This window comes from Ambystoma mexicanum, chromosome 9 (genome assembly GCF_040938575.1).
Source record: "Ambystoma mexicanum isolate Mex_15411 chromosome 9, UKY_AmexF1_1, whole genome shotgun sequence".
Lineage (NCBI taxonomy): Eukaryota > Metazoa > Chordata > Amphibia > Caudata > Ambystomatidae > Ambystoma > Ambystoma mexicanum.
The window spans coordinates 338,446,320-338,462,947 of NC_090931.1; the positions used below are offsets into that span (position 1 = coordinate 338,446,320).

A 16,628-nucleotide genomic window follows, 5' to 3' on the forward strand; every position below is an offset into this window, starting at 1 on the left:
GGAGTCATGCCAGGGTCTGTGGGAATTGTTGTTGTGTGGATGTCGGTGCAACCACAGTCATATGAGTCCACCGCAAAGAGATCCTGAAAACTTGTTTCAACTTTTCCTTCTGCTCCAGAGTCTCACAGGCATCATCTAGGTTGACTCTCTCTTCAACCATCTGCCTGAAGCCTGGAAAGACATCTGGTTTCGCTATCTCAGTGGCCTCCTCCAGCTAGGTGGAGAAGTCCCTGGTCAGAGTGCTGATTTGGACTGGTGGCTTCAGGTGGGGAAGGCAGTCCTCACGGACCTGGAAAATCACCTCATCCCTCCTGAAGTCACAAGTCACATCTTCCTTACCATAAGGGCAGGAAGTGTACACCAGGAAGTACCCCCCATGCCGGGTAAAGATCCTGTGTGGCGTTGTGTTGTCATCACTGTCACTGTCAAAACAGTCCTTCGGGATTGGTCCTAACAGTTAATTTCCTAAATCAATGGAAAAATGTTGGTCATCAACCGCCATTCCAATAATGGTGTCTGCGGCTAGAGTGATACTCTTTAAGGCGCTGTTATCCACCTCTATTGGAATGGTGTCATGTTCTACATTGACTAGTGGTGTTGGGTTTACCCCCACCCCTTGCTGTTGGAGAGAAGCATTTAGATTAATATAGGCATCAGGGTTTTTCAATTTCTGTCCTCTTTTAACTTTCACTTGCAGGGAGAATTGTCGGGTCCTTTCTGGGATGGTGACTTCCTCTCCAATCTGAATTTCAACTGCATAAGGCAGCAGTTGAGCTGACCTAAATGCTTTCTGTGGATCATCAATGCCCATGGGATTATCCGCTAATTGGGACCAAGCTTTGAAGTTTATTAGGTCCAAACTAATGGCAAAGCGATTGAGAATGTCACTGCCTAAGTCAAAGGAGGCAGTGACGGCTCGCACGACCCAACAATTATGGACTATGCTCTTGTTGCCTATGGAGATTTTGAGCATACACCTGCTTTGCAGGAGATGTTTGGAATTGGGTGCTTCCAGGTCCATTTCCCATTTGTCTATCAGTTTGAATGTGGGAATGGCTGGATCTTTTGGGAGTTGGCGGAACATGGCTTCGCTGATGAAGCTCTTGCCGTTGTTCACACACACTCGGGCAAGAACAGAGTCCTTCCCTTAATTTAACTGAACAAGGATGAACAACTGCTCTCCAATTTGCTGAATATCAGCCAGGCTCTGAGCTGATTTCACATCTTTCTGGACTGTAGGAGTGGGAATATCTGATTGTGGTTTGGTAAAGAATTTCAGAATGTTTCCTTCCAGTGTGGAATGCCACCTTAGACTGGAAGAAGGGTTTATTTTCAGAAATAGAGAGGACCCCCCATTATCAGTTTGTTGTCCTATTGCTATTACTGTCACGTCTGGAATTTGGTTGTTCTGAAAGTGAAATTCTACTTGGTCAGATTTTTTTTCAACCATGTGGCATGTGCCGTTTAAACTAACATGGTTGACACTCTGTTTTAACTTTATTGGTCGGCTAGTCTGGGTCCAGAGGACCTTGTTTACGCAATCTATTAGGGGTGACAACCTTCTCAGGAGGTCATTCCCTAGTAAACAAGGGGTGCCCTCTGGAATCACAACTATGACCAGGTGCTTCACCTTGTGTCGCCCAATTTTAATGTCCAAATCCGCAGTCCCCTCGACGGGAATTTCCTTCCCGTCAAAGTTCTGAAGTTGTCAAGGAAGAGAGGTGAGAGGAATTTGATAATTCTCCCCCCTTACTGAATTCAGTTTATCAAAGGTCTTTTTGGACAGAAGGGTAGCTTGGGATCCAGTGTCCACCAGTGTCAAAATTGTACCCTGCCCCTGTATTTGTACCGGGGCATAGTATCTTCCCTCCTTCTCCGCAAGGGGGCACAGATAATGTACATTTTTGGACAACTGGTGGGTGAGTTTTTTAGTTTTGGACATTGAGAGAGAAGAGATTTGAGCAGAATTCTGTGGGTAGTCTTGGGAATATGAAAGAAAAAGGTGGCAACTAGAAATGGGAGAAGTTTTGAGTTCCCCTGGTTCCGGTTCTGGGCCGCGCCAACCCCTTTTTGGAGGCAGTCACCAAGATGGGTTGAACCAGGGGATTTTGATGTTGTTGGTTCTGGGATTGGATGATGGCGGCACTAGCTCAGTCCCCACATCTACCCAGTCTGGATTTTAATCCTTTGGGACCCATTCTTCTTTGGGAGGAGTTCCCCCATCTCTGAAGGAGAAGATCCTTCTCCCAGGATCCTCTGGGGATCCCCCTCCTTCAAATTGGAAGATCTGTACCTCCTCCACAAAATGGGTCTGTTTGTATCCTTTGTTTCTCCTACCCCCCTCTGCTCCTTGGGCGGCAGGCTTTCAGGGGCAGGAGATTTTGTTTCCGGTTCCTGGGTTTCCAGGGGCTTTTTACAAGTGGGGAAGGAAGCTTCCTCCAAGGCTTCACACCCCCCTTCCCCTTGTGCCTCCTCCCTGGGAACCGGTGCGTTGTCGGGGTGCTGCCCCGTCATTGTTCTGGAGCACCAGGTCCAGAGTTTGGGGCATTCTGTGCCGATCTGCCCATCTGAGGGTTCTGTTGAGCCCTGAGCATGCAACCCAGATCCTGTGCCATATTTTGGACCTGGCGCTCTAACTGTGAAACCCGCTCAGGCAGATATGGGGTTCAGTTTTCTCCCCTGGGCTGATCCCGGGAAGGGTAGCTCTCCCTTCTCTGGTAATACCCCGGGTTGGGAAGATTTGGGTACCCCTCCACCCTTGGCCTCCCCTCTCCCGGATTAGGTTGTCCGGGCTCAGGAAATTGGGGAAAAAAGGATGGATGATTTTGGGGTTGAAAGTTTTGTGGATACCTGGGGAAGAAGTTCTATCCAGGATTTGGGGAGTTTCTGCCCTCTTGGGGGAAGTTAGGAGGAACGTTCCCTGGGATAGGTGCCTGGTTGGATCCCCCCTTTGGGCTGGAGGAGTCCACAGATAACCCAGGATGTGTCTGTTCCCCTTGTAGCGGGGACTTACATAGTCAGTGGAGTGAGGGATCCCATTTGTGGGACTACCTCCTTGGCTCCCTGTCTGTGATTGGCCCGAGGGCCTTCTGGGATTGGATTTATTCTGTTGTGCAGGCACATTTTTAGGCCCCCCCATCTCCAAATTTAAAATGGCGGCAACCTTTACCTCTGCCACCTTAGGAGCAGCAGGGGTGCTGGTTGGTTTGGGGCTTTTCTGAGCATTCTTCTTTTCCATGGGCTTCTGCTCCTCTTAGATTTGGGTGGCCTGTTCAATGACCCAGTCTAGTGATCTTTTCTCATGAAAATCTCTCACTAGCTGGGTCATGATGTATTTTGGTAGAGTGTGGAAAAGTATTAACAAATTCTCGGCTGTTCGTGCGCACCCTTCTGGTAGTCTGCGCAAAGGCACGCTTTAGTTCCTGCACAAATTCTTGTGGGGCCTGATCCTCCCTACATTGTAAGTTGTAGACTGCCTTGCGAGCCTCTTGGGGATTTCTGTGTACAGAAAAATGCTTCAAGATGGCCGCCCTATAGGTGATTTTGGTCCTCCAGCCCCGCAAAGAAACTGGAGTATTCTGGTGAGAATGTCCATTTCACATACTGAATGCAGCTACTACTGTCTTTCAACTGGAAAGTTTCCATCATCTGCTCAAAGAGCTCTAAGTGTTCCCAAACAGAATACTTAGCGTTCTTATGATAAGGCGTGATGACGCTCCTTATTGCCTTGATCTGCTTTAAAGGGTCCTTAAGCAAGGCCCTTTTTGCCTTATTGGCCTTCTTGGTTCGGATAACCCTGGTCCATTCATCCTCTGACTCAGAGGCAGTGCTCCCAGAGGTGCCCGTCTGGTCTTCTTGGTTCTTGTGGATTCTGCGAGCCTGGGAATGGCTGGCAGAATGTGGGGACCTAGTCTTCTGTGTCCTGGGGCGCTCAGAGGAGTCTTCTGATTCCTCCTTGTTCCCAGGATTTGATGGGTACCCCCCCACTGTCCTAACTGGGCAGGGGTCTTTAGGATGCCCTTAGTGGGCCTACTCTCCTGGAGTTCCCCAATAAACTTCACAATACTTGGGTGCCCCTACTCAGATGCCCGCCCATCCATACCTGGGAGGTGCTGATCTATGAGCCCCATACTTCTAACTGGATAATAATCTGCCATCCCTGTGGCCCTGGGCTCATGTGCGCCAGGGGACATGGGGGTGACAGAGTCCAGGGACTGGGAGAGATGAAGGCCTCTGGTACTAGGGTTCCTGAGGTTATGCTCAGGTGTTTCCCTTTCCCAGCGAACCTCATCTCTATCAGCCCCTGCTCCCTGTTGCCATGCAAGAACCTGAGATTTTTGTTCCTCAATCAAGGCCTTACTAGTCTCTATCAGTCTCTCTTGCATGGCTATCTGTCTGAGGAGCCTATCATTGTTCTCACAGAGAGCCTTATTTTCTCTCTGTGCTTCCTGGTTTGTCTTTGAATACTGGGCCAGTCTTTGCTGCAGGAGGTTTACCTCCTGATTCCTGTCCATACTGGCCTGCTCCTTCCTTGCCAGAGCATCTTCCACCTTCCTGGTGTGCTCTAACAAGTTTTGATGCTCTTTTTGGAGGTCACCCAGTCCCTGGAGGACCAGGTTATTTTCTTCCAGTTTCCCTTTTAAGTGACAGACTTCCTGGCCTAAGGTGTCCCTTTCCTGTGTAAGAGCCTGCCTCTGTGCCGCCAGGTCGTCCCTCTGCCTTTGAAGGGCACCAGCTTTCTGGCGCTCTTCATCAAACTCTGCCTGGGTATCCAGGTCTTTCAAAATCAATGTATTGCTCTCTGCCTTCTCTCTATCTAGGTGGCTTTTCAGGGTGACTATCTGCTCTGCACATGCCCTGTTTAAATCCAGTTGTTGCTCCAGCTTTTTCTGGCTCTGCAGTAGGGAGCCCAAACCTTCTTGGTACTCCTTCTGCAAGGCCAGAATTCTGGTATCTTGGTCTGCCTTTTCCTGTTGCAGGATACCCATGCCCTCTTTTATTTTAATCATATACTGTCTGCTTTCATGTTCTGACTCCTGGCTCCTCTGCAGCCTCTGCTCAGAGGAGTCCAGATCAGATTGTGCCTTTTTTAATGCCATCAGTTGCCTACTTGCCAAATCTTGGCCTTCAGCATATTTGTCCTGTATGGCTCCCGTAGATGGGTATAGGTATGCCACTATCTTGGCAATCTTATTTTGCTCATCCTTGGTCTTAGGGTCATATATAGTTCACTCAGGGCCACATGTAAGGGACGCTGATCTCTCCAGATATATGATCCAGTTGCAGTGATCTATTGTGCGATTGCCTGCAACCACACATTCTGGTCCTGCTCAGTCCACTAACCCTCACAAATAACTTATGTAAAAGGTGTTCTCTAGCTATCTTGATGTCTACCAATGACTCCATTTTTGAAATATTGATTTCCTTCCTGACTTACAGAAGTTTTATATGTTATTTTGCAAAACAGACCGTTTCCTTAGAGCGTTCCCTTTTGAGGGGTGCTTTTACAGCGTACACAGCATGGTAGCCCAGCAGGATTTATGTATCCTGTCCGTTAGCACACTGTATTAAGCTGCACAAGTGGTAGTCTAATCCAGAAGTCCCGCTACGAGTCCCCAATCTGTAAGTGATTTCAATCTGGCACTCCAACTAAGTCAACGCCTAGTATGGGATGCCCAATGGAATCCCTTATTTATATATTTTTATGTCAAAGTTCGTTTAATTCTGGATGATGTACCCTTAAATAACGCCCCTCTCTTTGAATTCCCCCGGTCTCACTGAACCAAGAAATAGGTTTGTTCTGCAAATTAAAAGATTTATTTGAAGAATTAAACAATATATAGATTACACTTTTATGAATATGAATAATATTTGAATATCACACTTATGAATATGAACATTGATCAGCAATGGGCAATATTACAATATCGACAATCTCTTTAATCAATTAGGAGTAGAAATAGGAAGAATAATGTAGCAGAGAATACTTTGCGTGGTTCAAGGAAATGCAATGATAGGAAAGAATGCAACACAGAAATACACTTGATATGAATTCAACCAAAACAATGCGATCACTCTTTCCCCTGTGACTACTCACTCCCCCCACTATGCAATATGAAGATATGGAATGAGGGCACAAAGGTATCAGGGTAACAATCAAACATGCAGTTTAATCCCACTTCTCCCCAGCAAGCAGAGAGAAACAGTGCTGGTTTTAAACAGGTCAAAATGCTTTTAAATGCGGTTTAAACTGAATGGGAAAAATGCTAAAAATGATTTTAATTCGCTAAATTTATTCAGAACTAGTGATAGTTGCTTTGGATTGGTTCAGGTCAACACTAGCAATGATTATAGAAGGATTAGCAGATGGAAAACGAAATACATAGTTGAAAGCAAGAAATAGCGTTTTTTCTATGGAATGAAATTTAGCCAAATGAGAAATCGCGGCAACTTTTCTGCATGCGTGAAACGCAATTACAGCAAAACTATAAGGAATTGAAATGTCTTTTTTGGGTTCGTTTGAAAGCTGAGGATGTTAGCTTCAAAATGCAAAATGACATTTACATTTCATTTCTAGGAGTTCCGGTTCAAAAGTTATAGAGGTTTTTGTGAAGGTAGATTTTTCAGAAACAGAGTCAAGGTTTCAAAAATGAAAGATAGCGCTTTAAAGATTCGGGACCAATATGGACTTAGAATTCAGGTTGGACACAAGATTCTATAATGCAGTTATGGATAGGTTGGAATGGTTGGATTGGGTTACTTAAGACTAAGAGGTGACTATGGACAGTTCTAGACTAAATACTCACTCCTATGGCTTTGGAATGGAATGGATCCGTCAAAGATCTGGTCAAGGGTTTGGCTGGGATTCTCTCACCACCGGACAGGTCTCAGGCACTGGTTTCGGCTGTCAGCAAGGCCCTCTGGTCTGCGCGGCCTCTTGGACTGGATCTGATGGGTTGTTTCTGGGTACCGCTCTGCTCTTTGGTTCTGGATCTTGGTTCTAGCACGAGGTTCTTAGCTAGAATAGCCAAACAGCTCCGCCAGGCTGTTGGATTTTGTGGTGCCCCTTGGAAGTTTAGGGGTTAGAATCAGGTTGCAAAAGATTCTGAAGGCCAGCTGAGAAGAGTTCAGCTTTTTGGGTTAGGCCTCTCTGCTTCAAAGTTCTAGAGTATGGTTTCTGGATCTATGTCTGGAGCCTGGATCTTCCTGCAGGGTGCTTTGCCAATAAATCAGTTGATGAGTGGAAAGTCTGTGTCTTGTCTGTCCTCAGCAGTCCCTATTTATCCATTTCCAAAGTGGGTGGGGAGGCTGATTATCTATGCCCAACCCTCTAAGGATATGATAGGTCAGAGAATTCCCTGTCCCCTGATTTGAGGAAGGACTTGTGTGTCATCATGTGTCAGAGTGATGCTGTGTTTATGATCCAAAAGAAATCCCTCCCCTTTGCTATTACATAGAAACTCTATTTTTCCTAAAAAACTTATTTCCAAGATACACAAGTTCTTCATAATACATAATTACATGACAGATTGCCTAAGGTACATTTCTGTCCAACTCTCATTTTCCTACGAGCTATGATTCATAAATGACAACTTTTTCGCGCTTTTGGTGGGTTTCTCAATGCTAGTTCTATACCAACTTTTATACATGCATGCACATCCCATCCTGGCACATTCCTGTAATTTTTCATGTTCCTAACATAAACACCATGGCTACAATATGAATAATTTCCGGGGTTCAGTCTCAGAACATCACACAGTTTCCAGCAGAGTCTTAAACTGTGAGTGAATTTTCCATTTTAACAATCTCTAAGTTTCATATTTTTGTCAGTTCAGTACATTTTACTATAAGCATTTTTCAAAAACATACATTTACTTCAATCTTCAATCCACATTTCCAGTCTGGCCCGCCTCCAAAGCTGGGCTGAGTCAGAGGGTCACATGGCTTGCCTTCCTGCCAGAGCAGTTGTTGCCAGCCACACCCAAATTAGCATTCCTATTCAGTTCAAGGAACCCATTGTTTCTTGCTCAAGGCAGCAGAGGAAATCTTCTCCCCTTCTGATTAACATGCCAATGCGAAATCCTCTCCTTTTGGTGGGAATGAACAAGGTGTGAGATTCACAGGGAAAGAAAGCCTTTTGGAAGTTTTAGCTAAATCAGGTTACCTTCTGGTCAATTGTAACATAGTTCCTTGTGAAAAAAAAGACATTTATAAATTTAAAATAAGCAAACCCATCTTTACTTTCAGTCCTTTTTCAACATGAAAATCAATGTGTGGCACTATTATATGGCATTTTGATGGAAATCTCTTAATCTCTTCTTTGGCATAGTTTGAGTTCAATATTCAACTTAAACATGATAGGTTTTAAATCGCCGGCTTCTGACAGAGGTGAGTAACGGTACTACACCCATTTTTGACAGATTTCTTCCAGCTCAACCATCCTCAAAAGTGGACTTTGTTCAGATAACATATACTTCTGTGGACATTGTATTTATGTGGATTCTCAAAGTAGAATGATGTTCACCACCCAACAGGGAGGTTGGATCTTTTTGGTGGTTTGTGAGGCATGATTTTTGCAAATTTGACAGCCAGGGAAAGCAGATGTTTAAAACAGCTCTGTGTTTCTTTTTCAATGATGTTGGTCTGTGGGCAGCCAAATGATGGGTTTTGGCAGTGGTCTGTGTGTTCCCACTGATATAGGCAAAAGTGGATGGCGGCCTATTTTTCAGATTTTTACTGCGCACTTTCTGGTGATTTTTGGCGAGCAGCATGCTTTCCGGCGGCCATTCTGATGTTTCTGCTGCAAGCAATGCACAGTAATGTTGTAATGTTGGAGGGCCTGGACTAGTGGGTTGAAACATCCCACAGAAGGGAGGGAACGGACACATCCAGGACTCTCAAGCGCTCATGCAAGATAATTTGTTTTTAAAGAAATTGGTTGAGACCAAAACCCACCATTGTGTGTTGCAGGAAGTGAAATAGCCTGCTCGTCGGACATGCCTGAGGAGCGATATTCAAGGTCCAGTCAATTGAGCAATCACCCTCAGCTGGCCGATGCACTGGTAATTAGCTTCACAGAGTGCTAGGTTGAGCCCTTTCTTTTCACGTTGCTTATCTAGAACCTGGTGTTAGTGTGGGGACAAAGGCTCCCCAGCAGTTTTCCAATTGAGATCATTTAGATTCCGCTGACATTCCAGATGTTCAAACACCAGTCTTAGGTTGTTGGGGAAAGTGCAAAAATAATACGTGGGAAATATGAAAAACATGCACTGAAACATGCCAAGTGTCCAATCGATGGACACAACTGTGACCTTTGTCAGGTAGCACATCACTCTACTAAAATCACTGGATCGTTGAATAAGCTAATTATAATGGCATTCCTGTCGAAACCTCTGTGTGGAGAGGGGATAAGGGACAGGTGTTATGAAGGTTGGGGGTGTAGGAGTAAGGAGGGTTACAGGCAAGTATAAAAAAAACATGAATGCCACCAGCAGCTTTTTTCCCAGTGTATTTTTCACCTGCACTGCTCAACATGATGTGCTATCTTATTGGCTATTACTGATTATGAATGTAAACACCACACATGATTCTCCTGAGGCTTTGCCATATAAAAGAAGGGTGATCGTGGCCAAGGTTGGAGCAAGGGTCAATGCTGCCAAAAGAGACCAGATTTCATTCTTTTAGGATGTAAATGTCAGCTGCTGGTAATCCTGTGCAGGTGGAAACCTCTTGTCTTATTGCATCACCCGCAATGATTAGGGTGAGACAGGCCTCCAATCTGACAAGAAAGTTGAGAGACGCTGGATCTTGTTTGGTTGGAAAAAGTCATCAGATTTCCGCGCTATGTTTGCTCAGGAGTTGGTATATGCAGGCTTGGACTGGTCTGTAGGACAATATAGCAATACTAAAACCAAAAAATGCAAAATGCTGGTGTGGACCATTTTATTGGGTCAAAATGGGCCACTTTTTGGCGAATGTGGGACTGTTTGATGAGTTACTTCACTATGTGGCTAGTAATTTTGACCAGTGTTGCTGAATAGATATTCTTGAAAATGCACAATTTGCATCACATTTGATTAAACCCCCCCTCCCCCTAGGGTACTAGTCAAACAGTCTGTCACAAAAGGAATGAATTGACATTTGCAACTGCGGGCCACTTTTTCATTGGTCCCGAGACAGTCAGACCCTTGGTTTATGGGTGGTACTCTAGGGTTCCATAAAATCCCTAGCCTCGTATTTCACCCACAGGAGATTGTCCCAATAACCTTGTTGTTTCACAGAAAGAAAAACCTACTTTTAGAAAAGAAAATCCAGGCGCTTGCCAAACATGCCACAAGCAGGCCCATCATGGCGAGGTATCAAAAGAGGCGTGTTGTCTTAATTTGGCAGTTGGGAACAGTTCTCTACTGCAGCTCGCACGAGCCGCTACAAGTCCATTCCTCATCATGCCTTGAGGCAGGCGATAGCCCCAGGGAGAGCAGATACTCTTTCTACCACCAGGAGAATTCTGAAACAGAGTGCAACGTTCCCATTGTTAGTTTCACCAGGGAGAGAGGAGAGTGAGTAGAGAAACTGAGGGGAGAGTGGAGCAGAGAAGGAGAAAAACAACCCGGTCAGAATAGGGGAAGGGAGAGGCAGACGTGGGGAAATGACTATCATAGAAGAAAAAGAGAAAAGGGTAAGGACTGAGTCGAAGTGGGCAAGGAGAGAGAAGAAGACAAACAGAAAAGAGGGTCAAGGAGGAAGGCCATTAGAAAATGGAGGCAGTAGAACATCTGAGGGGGTGATGGGTAGAAAACCACCTGTTATAGAAACGATGGGATATGATATGATATGACATTTATAGCACGCCTATATACACAAGTGTTTCAAGGTGTAACGAAGCAAGGGAGGGGAACAAAGGGAAGACAGGACAACGATCTTACTAGGCCAGGTGACATAGAGATTGCGCAAATGCAGGGGAGGTAGAAAGATAACATCGGGAGAGGTTAGCAGCGAGTAGGAGCGTCATCAGTATAGTTCAGACATATGCAGACACCATAAAAGAGAGGGGATGGAACGAGTGTGGAGATGGAGTGAAAGGGAGGTGTAAAAGACAGAAAAATAATAGGAGAATCGTGGACAAAAGGAGAGAAGGTGAGCACGTCCTGGATAGGAAGGTTAAATTAGTCCTTTACTGTAGGACCCAGGCTAAGAGAGGGCACACAAGCTGCTAGTGCACGGCCAGAGCAAGAGCTAAAGATATGTTTTTAACAGAATCGTAAGAGAAGTGGTGATCTCCAGCAAAGCCTTAAAGTGAGAGGGGCCTTCGAGAAAAAGCCAGGAGGGGAAAGGTTCCAGTATGTGTATGCTGCGATGCATGTTTAATCCACATCAGACAACCTAAGGGAGACGGCTGGTGGCGCCTACTGGTCAATTCCTGAAAGGGCATGGTAACCAGCCAGGGTTTCTTGATACGAAGGGCAAAAAAAAGCCCAAAGCAGAGACTAGATATTTTATAATACACACCCTAATTATGGACAATTTAGGAGAGATCAATGAACTCCTTTTATATTCTGATGGACTGGTGATGAGACAAGTTAAGTTGCATTGGTTTAAGATCAGCAGATCACATCTTCCCTAATATATTTTACATGGACTTCAACCCTTAGTGGGTGAAAGTGTCCCTTTGGGTCAGGTTCTGTTCTGGCTTGAGTCTCCTCCTTTCTCTTTGCAGTTTATCGGGTTTCATTGACCACCTCTGTCCCCTTACCTACTCGATGTGGGATTCCTGTCGTAAATTAGCATCCACTGCTGATATCCTTCACCTGAGAAGGTGTCGGTTTGCTATTGAGGACAAGAGGTCTCTGCTCGCTTTGAAATTGAATCCCTCTGAAACTAAGGCCTCATTAAAACCCAGGCGTTGGACCATGGTGCTAATAGCACCATGGTCCATGCCGGTAACTTACCAACTCCGCCATGGCGAAATGGGGAATTACCACCCCATTCCGAGGTTGGTGGGGCGGTAATTCCCCATGCCGCCATGGCCCTTCCCCATTCACATTTTTGGCCCATAGGGCTCAATGGGAATGGGGAAGGCGCTAATTACGGCACCGTAAATTACGGTGCCGTAATTAGCTCCTAGGTCCCTTTGCGGGTTGGTTTTTTAACGCCTGCTAAAAGCAGGCGTTAAAGTGCAACCCGCAAAGGGACCTCATAATCAGGCGTTAAGGGTTTAACGGCGCCGACACCTTTTACGGCGCCATTAACCCCTTAACGCCTGAGATGTAATGAGGCCCTAAGTGTTGTTTTTTTCTCCATCGTTTCCCTTGTCTGCACTAAAACCACATATTCCCCCTTTGGACCTTTGTACTGTCACCCAGGCTTTAGTTTTATTGCGGTTGGCATGAACCCGATTTTCATAGGCGTTCCTTCTCTCCCGTCTACCCCTCTGACCCTGTTCGAATACATAACCCCCGCTCTAATTTCACTTCATTGGCTCTCTCGTCAGCTCTCTCTCTAGCACATTAACTGAGCATTTCAGGGAAATCAAGGACCACCAGGAGTGCTGACGTTTGCATTTGGTCATTGCTCGCATCACTCACACTTGGGTCTTTGCTTTGGCTCTTTGTGCAGCCGCCCCTTCCCCATACATGAAATTCACTCCATTCTGCTGTTCACTTTCTCCCGACCTTGGTTGAGTTCAGGAAAGACCTTCAAGCCTATGTGTTTCAATGTTCCTCCCCATGCATTGTTCTTGTATTCTACTTGCTATATTCTTAACTAGGTAACATTGTTTTTGGATGTCAAATCTTTCTAGCTGTATTTTATTTAAATTGTGAAACCTTTACTATTGATGTACAGCACCCCACTGCCTCCGTGCTAGTGCTGCGCTTCAAAATGTGTACTTAAAGATGCATCTTCGCATATATGTATCCCTCAGTGTGCTGGGACTCAAAGGGTGATGTTAAATTTTGTGTGTGGAAGGTGATATATTTGCAGTCAATGATGTGATCAGTCTTGATAATGAGGGTTTGCTCGGATGATAATCCCATTGAATCCCATGGGATGGCATTTGGCTTGCAGAGAGTGTGAGAGACATGCATTTTCATACAGTAATCCTGGAAGAACACTGCTGTATTTACGCATTGTTTGAATCCCAGTGTAATTGTGTGACTGACAGTGAAATCTACGCGGGACTCTGTGTGTGAATCTGTGCATCTTCCCCATGGAAGGTGTGTGCTACACAGTGCAGGTCCTATAGCAAGGGAGACTGTAGGACACAGCAGGGGTCATTCCGAGTGCGGCGGTAAGGGGTTAACGGCACCGGTAAGGATGCCGGTGCCGTTAACCCCTTACCGCTGCATTACGAGGGTCCTTCGCGGGACCCACTCAGAACGTCTGGTCAGACCAGACGTCCTTTGCGCGTCCTGCAAGGGGACCAGGGAGCTAATAACGGGCCCGTTATTAGCTCCCTTCCCATTCCCTTTGAGACCTATGGGGGCTCAAATAGGAATGTGGATGGGTATTTTGAATGGGGACTTACCAGGTCCTCCAAGGTTAGAATGACCCGGTAAGTCCCCATTCAAGGAACCCGTACACGACTTTGGAGGCAGTCATGGCGCTAATAGCACCATGGCTACCTCCAAACTCGTAATGACCCCCAGTATGTCTTTATCCAGTGGGGCATGGCATTTGGGGTCTGTAAAGTGTTCATTGGCTTTGGTGTATAATCTGTGCAGTGCTGGACTCTTTAGAGAACGTATATATATATATATATATATATATATATATATATATATATATATATATATATATATAGATTGATAACTAACATTCTCAGTAGTAAACATGTCCATTGAACACTGATATCATTGTATAAAACAATGACTTTGTTTTTACTTTCCTTAGATGTTTGTGTTTTGGAAAATAATGAACGCATCAAGATATCTTCTTCTCTTCGAATATTTTGGGAGGTATGTATTTTAATCTTAAATCAAGTCTTTTTAGCAAGTCCCTATTCCCTATTAGGTATGTACTCATAACAAGCGCGCCTTGGTGTTTCCCTGCTACGTCTAGCTTGGGTTCCACAGCACATGTCAGAACATCATCTATTGTCTTCATCATATACTGTGTTGTCTTCTAATAATTTTCTGGGCACACATAGATCAATAACATTGCTGTTCAATCAATACAGTAATATTGATTGACCTTGCAATGAAATAAAACAAATTGTTTATTAATTTAATTTACCTTTTCATGCGTTCATTTATTATTCCAGATTAAAGAATCACTGACATATTTATTAAAAAGTTGTTTATTAGTTTTGGGATGAGCATATATTTTTGTGTAAATTGTTTGTATTGATTTTCAAGATACTTATACAAATAATGCCCGCCGTCCCAACCCACCCCGGTTCCCCCACCTTCCACACGCCCTATAGTTTGCATGTTCATAGAGTGTTACATTTTGAAATATCATCTTTCTACGTAATGTTCAACATTTTCAGGTTCTGAGGGCACCATTTTTGCACATAATCCCCTCTAAGGAAGTCCATTATCTCACCCCAGTTGTTCCTGAATTTGTCCCTTTCACCTTGGATTCTGTATGTTATCCATTCCATGGCAGCGATGTTCCATACTTTATGGTGCCACCCAGTTTCCATTTCCTAGCAATTACAAGCCAGGTCACTATCACTAGTATCATTAAGGCTTTCCATAGGGGTTTCGTGGGGATTTGCAACTCAGGATTCATTATCCCACACAACCATTCTTTAGGGGTGAACTGCTGAGGACCCTTAACCAACTGTTGAACCTGGTTGCTCACTTCCCCCCAAAAGGGCCCCAGAACCGGCCATTCCCACCAAACATGTCTCCAGTCCCCCATCCCAGAACACCCTCTCCAGCACTCTTGGGTTGTGCCCGGATATATACTATGTAGTCTTTCTGGTGTATAATTCCATCGGAACATGACCTTGTACCAAGCTTCCCTGGTCTGTATAGATCTTGTAAGCTTGGTAATATTGGCCCAAAGTGCTCCCGGTGTGTCCACGGTATTGCCTCCCCATTGTCTTCTCCCATCTTTTCATGTAAGGCCAAAAAGGATCTTGTCCCTCCCCCATCAGGATTAAGTACAAGTGTGAAATTAGTTGTTTATCCTCTGAGTGCATCATTATGAATTTCTCGAATGGTGTGAGAGTTCTAGCGGTTGCCGATTTGATATCGGGCTGCATCAGCCAGTGTCGTAATTGGTAATATTCCAGCCTGTCCCTTTCCATCAGGGTCAGGTTACTCTTACTCTCCTCAAATGCCATAACCCCCCCCAACATGTCTACCACTTTCGCACATCCCTTTGACCTCCATCTGCGGATCGTCTCCTGTTTTGTCCCTGGGAAGAATTGTGGATTATTAAAGAACGGGGTAAAGGGAGAAGGCCGCGACGATAGATGTCCTTTCATTAATAGTCGATCCCAAATATTGCACATTACCAATAGTATCCGACTATGCCTGTTTCTCTAGCCGTAAGAGCCCTGTGAGCGGCATGGTTGCCACTGCGTGATCCATCCTTGCCCACTGCCTAGTTCTGTCTTCCAAGAGCCATTCCCTTAATACCCTGAGTTGGGCTGCCTCATAATATTTTATACATTTCAGAAGTCCCAGTCCTCCTTGCTGTTTGGGATCATCATGGTTTCCATAGCCAGTGTTGGTTTATTATTTCACCAATGAATTGCGATAAGATGCTATCGAGCGATTTGAAGAACATTTTTGGTACTGAAATGGGGAGCACTTGGAAGGGGTATAGCAGTCTTGGCAGCACGATAATTTTGATTGTGGCTATTCTCCCTAGCCAGGAGATTCGTAGGAGGGTCCATACATTGAGGTCTGCCTTGATTTTCCTTAGGAGCGCAGAGTAATTTGCTTCGTATAGTTCGGAGATTGACTGTGTCAATTTTATACCTGAGTAGGTGATGGAACCCTTTGCCACTTTGAATGGCCCTGCCGATGCAAGCTCCCGGGTTTGGATAGTCGGGGACCCCAACCACAGGAGCACCGACTTGGTCTTTTTGATCTTTATCCCGGAAACCTTTTCCACCTCTTCCAGCTCCTGAACTAAGGCTGGGAATGAGGTGTCGTAATCTGTCAGGGTCAGCAGCATGTCATCAGTGTAAGCCCACTACTTTATGTTCCTCCCCCTGAAACCTATTCCGTGAATCAATGGGTTACTTCTAATTGATGCCAAAAGTGGTTCTATGTACATAGCATACAATAGAGGTGATTGTGGGCATCCCTGTCTCGTGCCGCGTGTAATGGGGATCTTATTTGACAAACAGGAGTTAATTGAGAGCCTCATTGAGGGGTCTGCATAGTTCGCCTCCACCACCCGTATGAACTTCGGGCCTAGTCCCATCTCGTGCAATGCCTCTATCAAGAATAGCCACTCTACCCGATCGGAAGCCTTCTCGGCATCAAGGGCTAGTAGGAGTCCCTGCTCGCGCCTCACCCCCACCTTCTCTATCAGGTGTGCCACTCATCTGGTGTTGTCCCAGGTGTGTCATCCTTTTATAAAGCCTAATTGGTCCATACATATCAAACCCGGGAGGAGGGGCGCAAGTCTAGCCGCTAGTACCCCTTATAGATCTTGCCATCCAG

The 16,628-nt window shown here is 45.3% G+C and overlaps 1 protein-coding gene across 1 annotated transcript in view; it reads left to right on the forward strand.

Annotated features, from left to right (window-relative positions):
• Positions 1-16,628, forward strand: part of LOC138487325 (uncharacterized) — a 2,513,852-nt gene that overhangs the window by 1,206,077 nt on the left and 1,291,147 nt on the right. Inside the window, exon 52 of the mRNA XM_069613924.1 lies at positions 13,891-13,955. Coding sequence (XP_069470025.1) covers positions 13,891-13,955 — 65 coding nt within the window. The remainder of the gene's footprint in view (positions 1-13,890; positions 13,956-16,628) is intronic.